Source organism: Podarcis erhardii, assembly GCF_964252035.2.
Source record: "Podarcis erhardii genome assembly, chromosome: 6".
NCBI lineage: Eukaryota > Metazoa > Chordata > Lepidosauria > Squamata > Lacertidae > Podarcis > Podarcis erhardii.
The window spans coordinates 70,978,135-70,992,821 of NC_138510.1; the positions used below are offsets into that span (position 1 = coordinate 70,978,135).

Below are 14,687 nucleotides of genomic sequence, written 5' to 3' on the forward strand. Positions count from 1 at the left end.
ATTCTCACTTCCGGTGATAAAAATTCCTGCTTGAAGAAAAAATAAAATGAATGTTTAAACAACACTATAATACAAAATGATTTCCTCCCTCCCTTTTTTATTTAAAAAAAATACGCACCAAGTATTTCTACTGGTAACTATGTACTGCACATCTTTAATGCACTTTGCTTAGAAATACCAAACCTGTTGCCTACTCACACAGGAGAAAGCAGGCATGATTCTTCAATACCCATGCCACGTTTCAAGTTAGAAAACGAAACTCAACAAGTTAAAGTTCATCAAAATCCTTCAGGAAGCTGAATAATTCTCTTCCCAGATACAAATTCACAAGGAGCTTCATTTTTTTAAAAAAGACAAAAAAAAAGTTAAAAGAATACAATGCTGCACAAAGTCTGTTTTCCAAATGCCTCAATGAATCTTCTTGTTTCTCCCAGTTGCTACGCTTCTGTTGAAGCTGTTTCCTTGCAGGGAACAGACTATTTCTAGCACGCCTGCTGTGCTTTTCTGGCAAGCAGCTCACAAGAAATGCGGTGTTTGATAAAACCGGACAAAGGCTTCCCTTGTACTGCAAATCGCAGCGTAGTCCCACTGGTGGCCTGCTCTGGAGCCTTCTATAGTAATCAGTGCCATGCTTTCGCCTGCTAACATCAATCTTCCCTTTCTGTCAGAAGCCTCTGGCAAAGGCTTAGGAAAGCCAGCCAAGATATTAGAAAACTTTCCTCGGCTTCATTACAGCTGAGAAGTCAATCTTAACGTTCTTGACGTTTTCCCATCTAACTTCCGGTGGCTTCAGTCCTTTCTCTCCCCTCACCCAAATTTGTTAGAGTGACAAATGACATTGAATGGGCAGCAATGGAATTCTTCCTGGCAGCGTGGCATCCGTTTATTACAGACGTAGATGCCAGTTGGTTATACCTTTTCCATATGGTATCCATGAGGAGGTTCAGGCCTTCTCATGGCCCTACATGCATGTTCAAGCTATTTTAAAAATAAACACTACCGTATTTTTCACTCTATAGGACGCACCCGACCATAGGACGCACCTTGTTTTAGAGGGGGAGAACAAGAAAAAAAATCTCCCCCTCTCTGCTCAGCGCCCCTTCAGTGAAGTGGTAGGAGAAACGAAGCCCCTTCCTTCGGTGCGCATCGACCCGTCTCGCTCTCCAGGCTTCAGTGAAAGCAACGCGAAGACTCCGGAGCGCAGAGGGAGCGCTCCCTCTGCACTTCGGGGGCTTCATGTTGCTATCTCTGAAGCCAAGGAGCCTGCATTCAATCCATAGGACGCACACACATTTCCCCTTAATTTTTGGAGGGGAAAAAGTGCATCCTATAGAGCGAAAAATACGGTATATCTATTGTTACAGGCACTGGGTGCCCGGCATGCGTGTATGACATCACATGTTGGGAGGAGACCGCAAGGCCCGCTGCAGCCACAGGGATGTTCTGCAGAGCCTATCGCAGGCTGTGGAATATTGAGGGGCCCCAGCCCACTCCTTGAAAATTTAAGGGGTGCCCTCAGCCTCTCCCAAGATGACGCCCCTGTCTATCTTACTGCGCATACAGGGTCTAGAGCAGAGCTTTCCAATCTTTTCATGTTGGTGACACACTTTTTAGACATGCATCATTTCATGACACAATAATTCAGTTCTACTAGCAAACCCGGAGGTTAAACGTATCCCTTTCCAACCCTGGGAGGAGCAAGGGGAACGTTTGTGTGACACACTGCAGCTGACACATTAACGTGCTGCGCCACACAGTTTGGAAAGCTCCAGTCTAGAGCGTTTGGTATTTTGTTTTACATTGCTAAATTTTACTTTCATTACTGGCATTTAGCCAGTGACCCTCTGCCTATCTGTGCCTTCCCCATTTTATGGTAAAACCTCGCTAAATTATTGCAAAACCTCGCTAAAAGTAGAATATGTACGCAGGTGAAGGGGAACAGAACAGTGATCAGATGATATGTGAATGTGCAAAAGTCTGAACAGAAACACACGAAGGTATTTCTCGCATGAGTCGTTAATAATAATAATAAAATAATAATAATAATAATAATAATTTATTATTTGTACCCCGCCCATCTGGCTGGGTTTCCCCAGCCACTCTGGGCGGCTTCCATAGAAACCAAAAATACAGTAAAATATCACAGATTAAAAACTTCCCTGAACAGGGCTGCCTTAAGATGTTTTGTTATATGACTGTTCCAAAGTCAATCTAATTCTGCTTTGAAGGCATGACTGCTGTTTTGCTTGAAACAAATGCAGAATGTAGCTTCAGTACAGGCTGGAATAGCACTCCCTCAATGGAAACTCTACTCATGCGCCTCAAGCCACTAGTCTCCCATCCTCCTGAAGCAGCAGCTATTTTAAAATGACTATCACCTCACAAGGATGACTGTCTCCAGCTGCTCAGGAAAGAATGAGGTTAAGGAGGTACACCTGCTGTCAGACAAGGAAAATGGGGAAGGAAAGGGTGGATGCAGGAAAATATCCGGGGGGGAGGGAAGCCCATCCCCTACAAGAAGCCTTGGTTGGCACAATCCAATCCCCCAGTCCTTCAGAGAACGAGTTCTGCTCCCAGAGTCTCTCAACCAACACCCCCTCTATTGTAGAACAAATATTTTGCTTTTGCTGTATATTGTCCTTTATGCACACTGCTCTCTGAAAGTGAGAATGGAATTTTCAAGGAGTATTATATAATGGGGGATGAGGGTGACGCTGTGGGTTAAACCACAGAGCCTAGGACTTGCCGATCAGAAGGTTGGCGGTTCGAATCCCCGCGATGGGGTGAGCTCCCGTTGCTCGGTCCCTGCTCTTGCCAACCTAGCAGTTCGAAAGCACATCAAAGTGCAAGTAGATAAATAGGTACCGCTCTGGCGGGAAGGTAAATGGCGTTTCTGTGTGCTGCTCTGGTTCGCCAGAAGCGGCTTAGTCATGCTGGCCACATGACCCGGCAGCTGTACGCCGGCTCCCTCGGCCAATAAAGCGAGATGAGCATCGCAACCCCAGAGTCGGTCACAACTGGACCTAATGGTCAGGGGTCCCTTTACCTTTACCTTTATTATATAATAAAGAATTCACCTATGCAGTTCCCATTGGGACAAACAGAAATACCGCTGTGATCTTTGCCACATCCCATTTTCTTTCCAAGTGCATTATCAGATATTTGCAATGAAAAGCAAGCGCTTGAAAAAAAAACCCAAAGCCTTACAATAAGTCAGCTTTGGTGTTTTTTTGCCATCATAAATATGTGTGCAGACACTCACTCACAAGTAACAGAGAAAGAAAAGGCAGATTTTGCAGTCAGTTTAAATTCATCATCTTGGCACAGAGGTGTCTGCAAGCTTTTCAATATGGCACCTGGGGTGGAGGTGGGGAACTACACAAGATTATAAACTGCCTTCTGCAGATAACACAAAAAGTGAAGATAGCCACATTGGCCCGTGAGCTTGTGTTACCTAGTTTTTAAAAAGTTATAGAGCTTCTGCAATAAAGCAATTAAATGCACAGCCGCACACCCACTTCTTTCAAAGCTAGAGACCAACAAGCATCACATGAGAATCACTGTACTTCATAAAGTCAGATCTCATCTCATCTACTCAATCGAAGTCTATTTAATCCATCAAGTCAATCCTAATTAAATCAACATGTACACAACTCTGCTCAGACGCAGAAAGGCTGACTCAAATTAACCCCAGAAGTCAATACTCAAGAGTCCTCACCGTGCTCCCCCGCTACCAGTTATACTAAACGGATACAGCTATTGTCTTGGACCGAACACTGTCATTTGGTCTAATGCAAACTGGCTATATAAAATTGTGATCAAAAGCACCAGCCTTCTGTTTTCGAAGGAAGTCTGCAGGGATATTTATCTTTCTCCTCCCACAGCTACACATTCATACAGAAAGCCTTACAAACTCTGAAGCTGCAGTTCTTATATAAAAGGCAACGCATTACGGTAAAAACAGAAAGCTTTTTTATCTAAATATGGACTACTTGGCTGCAGGATGGAATGCAAATAATGTTCCTTTCAGTACCTCCTGAACTAAAAATACTGTTCTCCCTTTTTTATGATTTGAGGAAGTCTTAAGGATGCTAGGTATAATTCAGTAAACATTATCTCGGAAAACCTCAGCAGCAAACACTATAGTTAAGATGGAAATAGCAAGAGAGAGACACTTATTTTCAGAAAGCTTGCAATTGTCTAAAAAAGAGATTTCCTCTATGGCAGGCAGGCAGGCAGGCAGTTTAGGATTGCTGTTTTTTCTTATGAGAGTCCTGCTGCTTAATTCTGGAATGGTTAAAAAAAAAAACCAGCATAGCACATACAGGAGAATTCTGTACCAAGAAAATAAGACAGTAAAATGCGAGTGACTTAGAAAGCATGATGAGTATTAAACAATGTGATGCTTACTGAGAAGCCAACTCATGCAGCCTTTCTGCGGTCACGCAGTTCAAGACTTCTGTTTCAGCAGCCCTTCAGGAGGGATGGTTCTGTTGCCAGGTTTAGATATATACATGCAGAGTTGGAAGAGAAAGCTGCTTTCTTTGTAAAGGGGCGGCAGCATATCATCTGCCTCTCGCTGGTTTTAAAAGTCAGGGAGAAGAGTTGAATGAAAAATGGACAAAGCACAACTGTCGCTGTGAACAGCACAACCGTGCCAAGTTCACTCTTCTGCACTGGCTAGTAAAAGTTATCCCGTGTCCTGACAACATCACGCTTTGTGTTTTTTCCCATCGGCAACAGTCAGCAATGTAGAGCAATGGCAGGAAAGGTAAGTTCCCCTACGTTGTTGCAAAGCTTGATATTGAGTGGCGTGTTTGATGGCAGCCCTATCTTGATTTGCAGGAAAGTAACAATAAAAATCATACTTAGTGCAAATCAGAACCTGGAAAGATATTAAAGACATTTATTAGTAAGTCCCCTTGAAGAAGCGCTACACAAAATTCCGTTTGCATGCAACGGTTAAGCTGTTTAGTCTCCATTACGGGCAACAAGGATGATTAGATGATATTCCAGATCTGCTAAAAGGTATTCTGGGAAATATAGCAATCATATCTGTTGTGCTGTTATGGAAACAGGTCAATTATGGACAAGGAAAGTATTTCAAAATCAATACTCAGCATAAAAACTATACATAAGCTGGCATCTGCCCCACCCCAAAGGATATCCCTTTTGGGGGCGGGGAAAATATTTAGAAAATCACTAGGCAGAAGACAGTAACAATCAGCTATGATTGAAAGCCATGAAGACATTTACATCCCACTTCAGAATAACTGCATGTGCTACTCAGTACTACACATTCATACAAACAAATTGATTTGCCCTGCTGCCCTTTATGTGACAATTTTGTCTGGAGGAGCTGTCATTTCAGCTTTGACTGAAATTAACTGTAGACACATTAACAGGATTAAAAGAATCACTAAGTACTCCTTAGCAATAAAGCCAATTACGTAACAGCAGGGACTCTCTTCATCAATTATTGCATTCAATGTGATTACTATTCAATGGACACAGAGGCAAGGCTGCATTCATTAACTCAATACACAAGGAACAGTATAGGATAAATTTGCAATCAATTTCACCAGGGTTCATTATATGCACCACAATCATGAACCAATCTTGATTTAGTTAAGCAACAATTTTTCCCCAGTGAGTTGAAAGCCTCTATAAAATTTCCCTTAATTCAAAAACGAACTTTAATCTATCAGACGTCCTCTGCCAATACTCGTGGGAGCTATGTATGTATTAAGAAATTGATCCATGAAACATGGCATAAATGCATGTAGATTTCCTACAGCGGTCATATTTACACCTTACCAGCTTGCAAATAAGGTATATATTACGATGAACTCAGTAGAAGCCACAAAAAATAGCTAGTATGTCTCAAGAAAAGCATAACTCTGATGTTGTAGAAATTAAAAGCACACACAAAATGGAATCCGCCCCCCTCCTCGCTCCTTGTTTTCTGTTTTTGTTTTTTAAAAACAACCCTGAGAAGCAAAGCCAATTTAGGAACAATGTTAGGCGTATCCCTATAGACAGCACTATTAAGAAAAATGTTCAATAAGTTGTAATGGGCAATTTGTGTTATATAGTTTGTTCTAAGAACTGAACAAAAATTAAAATGTCAGTTCTACGCAAACAAAAATCAACGGCAGATCTCATATTGTAGGATATAACTAATTCCCAATCATGGCTGAAAATAGTGTTTCTGCAAACCTACTAGAAGAATGATTGGGAGAGATGTTTCTACATGAGCAAATGAAAGTTTCAGAATTCGTTACAGAAGAAACCCAAAGTAGGCCTAGTGAAACTAAAGCTTTCTAAAAGAGTAAGTCTGGTTAAAAAAATCAGTTCATTTCAGAAGGAAGATGCATTGATCAAGCTGTATGAGTGAATTAATGCTTACGTAAGACTTGAACTTCCAGAGAAATGGGACTTTCAGCTTACCCCAAAATGATAGCTAGTACCACCTTATGAAATGTAATATTTAACAACATCGCTGTAGGTTAAATGTTTGCACTCCTCTTACCTCCCAAAGTACCTTTTAATGTAGGGCTATCTTCCACTGCAAACCCAGTCTGAATACTGCATGTAGGCTTTTGCTTGTGTACTTGCAAATGTTCCATGGAATGTACAGCATCTACTTCATTAATTTCCCTGGGCAGAGTGTTTCCGACACAGTCTAGGACGTGTGCGAGGCCTTCATTAGGCCTTACGACTTTAACCAAGTCATTCCCAGAAGGCACCTTGCAATTAATGGCTTGAGGGTCCAAATGGTCAGCATTACAACCAGGGAAACTGGGCTCATCGTCTTCAGGGATAGGGTTGTACCATATTTCTCCTTCATCATCTGCATCGTTATCATCCCCAAAATCTAAAGTACAGTTTCGTCGTGCCAAAGAGCTTGCCCCATTCTCAACAGCTCGTACGCAACCAATTCTTCTTTTAGGGCTTTCATGCCCTAGAAGTTTGGGGAAAAGGTGAGGCATCTTCGGCTCAAGCAATGGGCTGGGCGATTTCTGTCTCTGGTGCGTTTCTCTTGAAATTTTCTTATACGAGTTTCCTTTTTCCAAACTGGGCACCCTTGGAGAACTTTGATGTAGCCAGTTACGTTTCTTGGACACGGTGATGCTGGCAATCCGAGGCCTGCACTCAGCGACTTCGGTGGATTTGAAGTTCTTAAGTTCTCTTCTGCTCACCGATGGTATGTACACTGTTTCAATCAAATCTGTAAAGGACAGGGAGGAGGGAAACAGAGAGAGCAAATTGAAATTGGGGAGTGGTGTGGTCTACAGCAGCACATTGCAAGTGTCCAGAAAGCCTGAAAAAAGCTTCTGTTTCATAGATGTAAAGCAGCCAACCTGGTGCCCTTCCAAAGAGTTTTGGACTACAAAACCCATCAGCCCATTCAGCATGCTTTACTGGCTGGGGCTGATGGAAATTGCAGCCCAAAACATCTGGAGGGCACCAGGTTGGCAAAGGCTGACATAAAGGTAAAGCTCTGATGGAAACAGAACTCCCTTGATTTTACTTTCCCCCTTTTTTAAATCAAAAAACTACATAAACTCTGTAGCTATACATTATACACACATTATATCCATATCCAGGCATAGCTCAGCATACAAGCATTCTACACAGTTTCAATATACAACAGAGATGGCGGACGGGGAGGGGGAGGCTGTATATTTTGATGGCTTAATATTCAAATATGACCAGATGCACAGATCCGACAGCAATAAAAGTCTTGAAGTAACTACAAATGGTAGGACAGTCGTGTCTGAACATGCATCACATTCCAAGTGTGCAGACACAGCGAGAAAAGGATCTACCCCACCCCCACCCCAATATCAGACACTGCTTGATAAACATTAAGTTAGGGAGCATGTTATAATGTAGCTATCATAGCCCACCAAGGGACCAGATTCTTGACTAGTTCACATTCTTTCATCCTTCTGGGACTTGGCTTGGGCTACCATCATGGCCTCCCAATAGTCCATATGCTAAACAAATACCCACTAGGAAAATCCTGTAATTTTACTAGAACATGGAAGCAGGGTTTAAGAAAAGTTTCGCTGCGTTACTGTCTCCTATGGAACAAATTAACATTTAAAGTTATTAGGCAAAAAAAAAATTGTACACATGAAGCCATTAGGCAGAACATTTCCCATCAGCCAATCAAACTCAGGGTTACGACCAAGAACAGAACTTGACTTCATTTAACTTTACCCATGCCTCCATACAACCTATTCAAGCAGATAGGATTCATTCTACCTATTTTTAAAAACGCAAATGGGTATGTTCTTTGTTAAAATACTAATAATAATAATAATCACTCGCTATGTTGGTTTATATATTTTGTTACTGCTCAAAATCTGAAAGGCTAAAGTCCGCCCCTGTATGAGGCAAGAAGCATTCTCCAGATTTCTGGAGTAAGTCTTTTTCTTTTCCTCTGACTACTCAAGTCTGTACAATTAACAGACACCTTGTAATTATGTGCATTTTTACCTTCCCATGTCTGTAAAACAATACACAGAATGTAGTACCATTGTGCAACCAATATTTAGAATGCTCTGGCTAATTATATTTTTCTGAAGCAGTGTTTTGCAATAAATCTAGGAGGATTTAGAGCAATGAAACTTTAAACCAGGCATAATCCTAAAACAGAACTTAAAACAAAACTGGGGAGGGGAGAGGCACCCTCGAAAAGCATTTTCCACTGAAGCTATTCCACACACACTTATGTGGAAAAGTTAAAACATGAAAGAAACTGTATTAAAAAGCAACTGCTTCTTTCAGTTAAGATTAGAGACCACACACTGTTAAAGAGGAGTAATCAAATAAATAAGTTATTAATGTTTAATTTACAAGCTGGTTCATTCATTATAAAAAGCACCGATACCTGCTAATGCAAGTGACTATTTCACACAAGCACTGTTAACACTAAAGTGGACATCCTGGAGCTTTGTTAAATGTCCTGGCTTTCCTGCAAAATCTAGACTGATCACAGCCATGGCTGTGGGAGAATGGGCCACTTGAGGGTACCGGGGGCCAGTTGCCATGAGATGCCCCTTGGGGCAACATTTGCAGAGGATGAGGAGAATCCCTTCTCTTTAACTGCCCCATAGAAATGAGAATTTTGACAGGAGCACTTGCTGAAATTCCCTTTCCTGTGCAGTCTGTTTCTTTACAACTGAGCACCTTAGCAAGATACACATCTCTGTGTTTGTAGGACCATGAAAAAATTCACAAGTGTCCACCCTATATTAAAAGGGCAAGTTTTCCCTCCTCCATTAGGGACAAGTTAGGAAAGCTAACAGCCCTCCGGAGAGCAGATTCTCAACACATAACTCATATCCATAGCTACTCAACATTAATCACACATGTACAAACTAGACCTAAGGCTATGTCTAGTTTACAAAAACAGCAGAAGCAAGTTTAACAAGGGCAAAGCACCACAGCGATCCTGTAGATTTATTGCAGCAATCCTAATTAGAAGTTATTTAAGGTGGGGGGCGGGGGGTGCTAAGATGCAATGACAAAACATATTCAAACCCTGTGTAGTCTTTGAATTGTGTGATCTTATTACCTGGAAGTAAATCCCGCTGAACACCTTGGGGCTTGCTTACACCAGAGGTTCCCAAACTTATTTGACCTACTGGCCCCTTTTCAGGAAAAACAAAAAACAAAACATTACCCAGCACCCCCCAGAAAATCTACCTTCTTTACAGAAAGGTGCAGTGACAAATTTGTGTTCTTTTATGTATCTAAATTTCTACCTATGTTGTACAACATAGTAAATAAAGAAGTAGTTGTAAACAACAGATGAAACATGTAGTTTTTCAAAATTTTCTTTTCTTCATGCTTCCACTGCCCCCTTATTTTTATTCAATGCCCCATCCCAATTGCACCCGAGGTTACTACCGCCCCCATCATTCCAGTGCCTCCCCCCAGGGGGTGGTATCACCCACTTTGAGAAGCATTGGCCTACACTGACATACAGAATTTGTCTGTTTTGGAAATACTTTCAATCAGCTGTGCACACATTGTACCTTTAGAGTACATGCAAAATGCATTACTTTCCTCAAGAAATTCTGGGCACTGCTGTTTAAGAATTGCTAGAAATTGCATCTCTGTGGGGAATAAACTACAGTGCCCAGAATTACTGCGAGCGAAAGAATGTGCTTTAAAGACATAGCAGGTACACAGGTCTTTCTTTAATTGTCACAGAATGTGGTCAGTGGTGTGCTAAGTACTGATTTTTTTGTGTGTGACCTGGGCACTGTGGAGGGTGCCTTTGATTTAGTACAGAACACAACAGCTGATTTAAGGTGGGTGCCATCTTCCCTCATACTAGCATCTTTAATATTTGTCTCTCCCTGCACTTTTTTGTCTTGACGAACTAGATAAGGTAATACAGTATAGGATTTATCGAGCTGTACTGTTTCTTGGATGTTAAGCAGAGGGCGATACAGCAGAAAATGGTCCAGAACAACACAGAGGGCCAAAGACAGGTTTAACAGGTGGAAAGGACTGTATCTCCCCTTAGGATAAACCAATCAAAACTACTAAGCTACCCATTTAAATTAGAAAGCTCTTTGATTAAGCATTTCTAAAATCTTCTAAATAAATAACTCAATGGGGCTGCTCTAAGCATGACTCAATTTGGATCCAACCCAATGTTCTGATGAACTTGAAGTATTTCACAAAGGAAACTTACTATAGGCTTGCCCAGAAAAAGATAATTAAGCACTTTCCAAGTATTTATCATCATCATCATCATCATCATTACTATTACTATTATTCGAATCTGTAGCTTCTCATTTCTACATACAATACTGGACTATCCACAATAATGTGGAGAGAAATTAAACACCAAGGGACCTAGAAACTGAAAGCTTACTTCATATACGGGTACTTTAATAAGTGAGCTATTAACACGGTTTAGCAACACGTTGCGAGATTAATGTATAAAAGGGAAGCATTTTTCTGGAAGCATCAATGTTGATTTGCCAACCCTTCTGGGAATGTTTCACCCGCTCAGGGCCAATAGAAATAAATGAGGCAGTGGTGCTTGACCAGATAACATTAACATGTTCCTCCCCACCCCACTGTGCTTCCCCCCCACTCCCCCCGTTTTGTTTTGTCACCAGAATTGTGAGGTGTACTTGTGAACCTGCCACTGGGCAGAGATTTCAGGGGTGGGAGGGAGAGATAAAAAAAGAGAAGTATTTTCCACGATACTTCTTGTACTCAAAGTAACTAAACATTTATGGTTAATAAGTGTCACACGTCCATTAAGATTTCACACAGAGGTTACAATTTAAAACAGTAACTGGGGCGGAGAGAGACAAATTGCTGGGGGGGGGGGGAGGGGAGAAATAGTTCCAGACTAAGGATGACTTTTCACACTGTATTCACAGCAGGGGAAGTGCTACTGGGCAACTCTTTGCTCTGCAACTTGGGGTAAAATGAGGACTGTTTACGATTTAGAGTAGCACTGTGCCAGGTAGGGTCCTCCTCAAGGCTTTTTTTACACCAGAGAAAGGGGTTGCACTGCTGCACCAGGCTCAAATGCTGCCAATTTGGCAAGTCCTCAATATTTCAATTCTTCTCCCAGCCTAAAATAAAATAAGCTCCTGCACATGAAAAACAGCATGCAAGGGTAAATGTTAGGATGGAACCTCTCTTCTTGCTCTGCCAGCTTTCCACCTGCAGCGATATTTGATGCGGAAAAGCCACAACTTACCTTTGGAGAAATCGAGGCTCAGAAGCATTACGCCTTTCCTCCCCTTCCCCCTTAATATTTTAATGGCAGAGTACAACAGAGCCAAAGGCAAGATTTTTAAAGTTTTGCTGAATTTGAATGGGGGAGATCTATGCAACTGCTTAACTCTCCCAATGAAATAAGTGAGATGTAAATAAGCTTTAAAAAAAATCCAGCTTGCGCACTGGAATAAGGAGAAGTTATGGTTACTGTACAGTATTTCTTCCTATTCTACATGTACTCTCCTTTCCTTTAACTAACCTACTTGTCCTGGTCTGCAAACACAAGTGACCTCATTTTTGTGCGTGTGTGTGTTTTCCCTTCATGTGAATCCCACACACTACTTGCAAATTAGTATTTGGCAGGCAAACTTTATGAAAGCCTTGTCTTTTTCTCAACACTCTGCATGCCTGTTATGGCAAACTTGCTATTTTTATGCAATACTGCTGAGAGTAGTCAACAAGCTTCACATGCCGTAAGCATTAGTTGTATACTCCATCCAGCCCAGAAATTGAGACTATTTTGCCTTTAGCAAAATGCAGCAGAGCAGGTGAGGCTTGGAGTAGGCCTGCTCCTTAATTAAAATAAACAAAAGGCAAGTCTCCTGCACCTGAAAGCAATTCAGCCAAGTGAAGCTTTTCCCAAATGCAAGGGTGCAAGGGATGCAAGGGCGAGGCAAACTGCACTGAAGTGTTTTCTTTCTATCAAGCAGCTGTTAAAAGCACTGTCCATAAAAAAAAATGAAATAAAAAGCACAGAGCAACTTTTGGGAGGCTTCCAAACCCCCAACCATGGGAAAGTGAGGAGGGGGCAAGTGGTCACAAAAATCATTACCTGTCAGCAAGATTCTTTGGTCTGAAGGGGATCCTAGGCCCTTTCCCCCTTGACCCCTCGAGGGGGCAGGAGGCGGCGTTGCCGGCCCCTCTTCTCTGCCCACAGGTGGCCCGCAGGTCCTGGATGTTTTTGCGGGAGACGAAGACGACGAAGCCCCCGCTGGCTCGCTGCGGCCTTTCATGCCCAGGGAGAGGAGGCGCCCTTTGTACATCCATTTCTGCAGCTTCCGGACCGTCACGGCGGGAGGCTTGAAGGGGCCGCCGTGGGTGCCGGCCGGAGGGCGCACGTGGCTTCTGCCGCCGCCGCCGCCGCCCCCCTCCGCCGCCGGGTCCGCGGCGCACAGCTCCGAGCCCAGCAAGCGGCCCAAGTCGTCCCGCGGCCGCGCCGACGGATGTCCCTCGCCGGCGCTCCGGCCGCCGGGGCTTTGCTCGCAGCTGCTGTGGCCCGAGCAGCCGGCGGCAGCTGCGAGGCCGCCGCCGCCGCCGCCGCCTAGTCCCCGCCTGGCGCCCGGCCGCTGCAGCAGGTGGCCCCGGGGCGAGGGGCCGAGCGCGCCGTCGCTGCTGCACCTCCGCAAGGGCGGCTGGGCAGCGGGGAGGCTCTCCCAGCTCTTGCTGATGCCCCGGCGCCCGGCGGGGGCCCTGCCGGAGCCTCGGGAGCCGGAATCGGGCGCTCGCGACGGCGGGGACCCGTCCCCGCACGGGAAAGAGCAGCTTGCGGCATCGTGGCTCCTCCCAGCCGGGGAGAAGGGCGGCGGGTGGGCAAGGGGCTGCGGGGAGCGGGCCCGGACGACGGGGCTAGCCGGGGGCAGGTCGTGCATGGCGTGGATCAGCAGGTAGTAAGCCTCCTGCAGCTGGCTGCGAAGCCGGCCCGCGCTCTCCTGTGCCTGGGAGTGGCCGCCGCCGCCGCCAAGGGCCACGCTGCCGTCGGCGTCCCCCTGCGCCCGGCACGCCAATTTGGGGCAGCTCCATCCGGGCAGGCTGTGGTTGTCGTAATAGTCCTCTTCCTCGCTCCCGCCGCCCCGCTCCAGTGCGGAGCGCGAGTCCGGAGCCCGGGGGGAAAACGACGACGACGGCGAGAAGCAGAGCTCGGCCGCCGGCGGGGGCGCACGGAGCCCCGGCGGAGGCAGCTGCCGCGTCCCTTCCACGCGGTTCTTCGGCGGGCCCAGGCGGGCTCCGGGGGATTCTTCCTCCGGCGCCGCTGCCGCCTTCCCCCGCCGGGACCAAGCCTCCGGCTCCTCCAGGTGGGGCGCGAAGACCCCGCCGCTGCCGAGCGCGCCCGCCGCCCCCTTTCCCGGGCGCGCCAGGGTCTGCTGGGCTCGGCTTCGAAGGGCGCCGCCTCCGCTGGGGTGCCCGGCGGCTTCCCCCGCCGCCCCTCGCTGCGCCCGCCTGCCCCGCAGCTTGGAGAGGGTCCTGCGCAGAGGGTCAGCCATGCCTGGCGCTGGTGGTCGCCTCTCTCCGCCTGGGGGCTAGTTGCTGGGCGCCGGCGCCGCCGCGGCGCGCAAGGGTCCCCCTGAGGGAGACGGCGAGCGCGGCAGCCCGGAGCCCGGCTGGCAGGAGCGCCCCATGGTCCCCGCTCTCTCTCTTCTTTCGCTGCTGCTGCTGCTGCTCACTACATATTTGGCATAGCTGAGCGGGGTGAGAGGGCGCCCTGCAATGCGCATGCCTTGCTGCCAGCAGCTGGGCTGAGCGCTCTCGCAGGAGCCTCGCGCACACGGCCTCCCGCCGCCGCCGCCGCCGCCGCCGCCTCCTCGTTCCAGCCCCGAGGCTGCACAGGCTGGGATAGGACGTCGGAGAACAACAGGAGAGGCGAAGTTTTTTTTTCTTTTACCCCGCGCACCTCCTCCCCTCCCCACGCGCAGGGGCGGGGCGAGCGCCTCTCCCTCTCCCCTCCTTTTTAACCCTTTAACTGGCCCCTCTAAGGCCCCTACTTTGCGCGAGCCTCAGTGAGCCTACCTTGGGCAAGGAATTGGGTTTAGCCGCGAGGCTGCTTGGCTTTCTTCTCCCTTTTTTCTGGGGAGGCTCCTCTGCCTTTGATAGCTAGAGCCCAGGGCAGTGGTTCTCAAAAGGTGTGGCAGGCGAAGGAGATG

The 14,687-nt window shown here is 46.0% G+C and overlaps 1 protein-coding gene across 2 annotated transcripts in view; it reads right to left on the minus strand.

Moving 5' to 3' along the window:
• Nucleotides 1–14,462, minus strand: part of SYDE2 (synapse defective Rho GTPase homolog 2) — a 40,487-nt gene extending 26,025 nt beyond the window's left edge. The window contains exons 1-2 of one of the 2 annotated variants that reach the window (XM_081865683.1): nt 12,602–14,462; nt 6,533–7,231 (exon numbers count right to left, since the gene is read on the minus strand). In XM_081865683.1, the coding sequence (XP_081721809.1) occupies nt 6,533–7,231; nt 12,602–14,030 (2,128 nt within the window). In that variant the 5' untranslated portion in view covers nt 14,031–14,462. The remainder of the gene's footprint in view (nt 1–6,532; nt 7,232–12,601) is intronic. The other variant, XM_081865682.1, reaches the window with a different exon arrangement.
• Nucleotides 14,463–14,687: the final 225 nt, after the last annotated feature.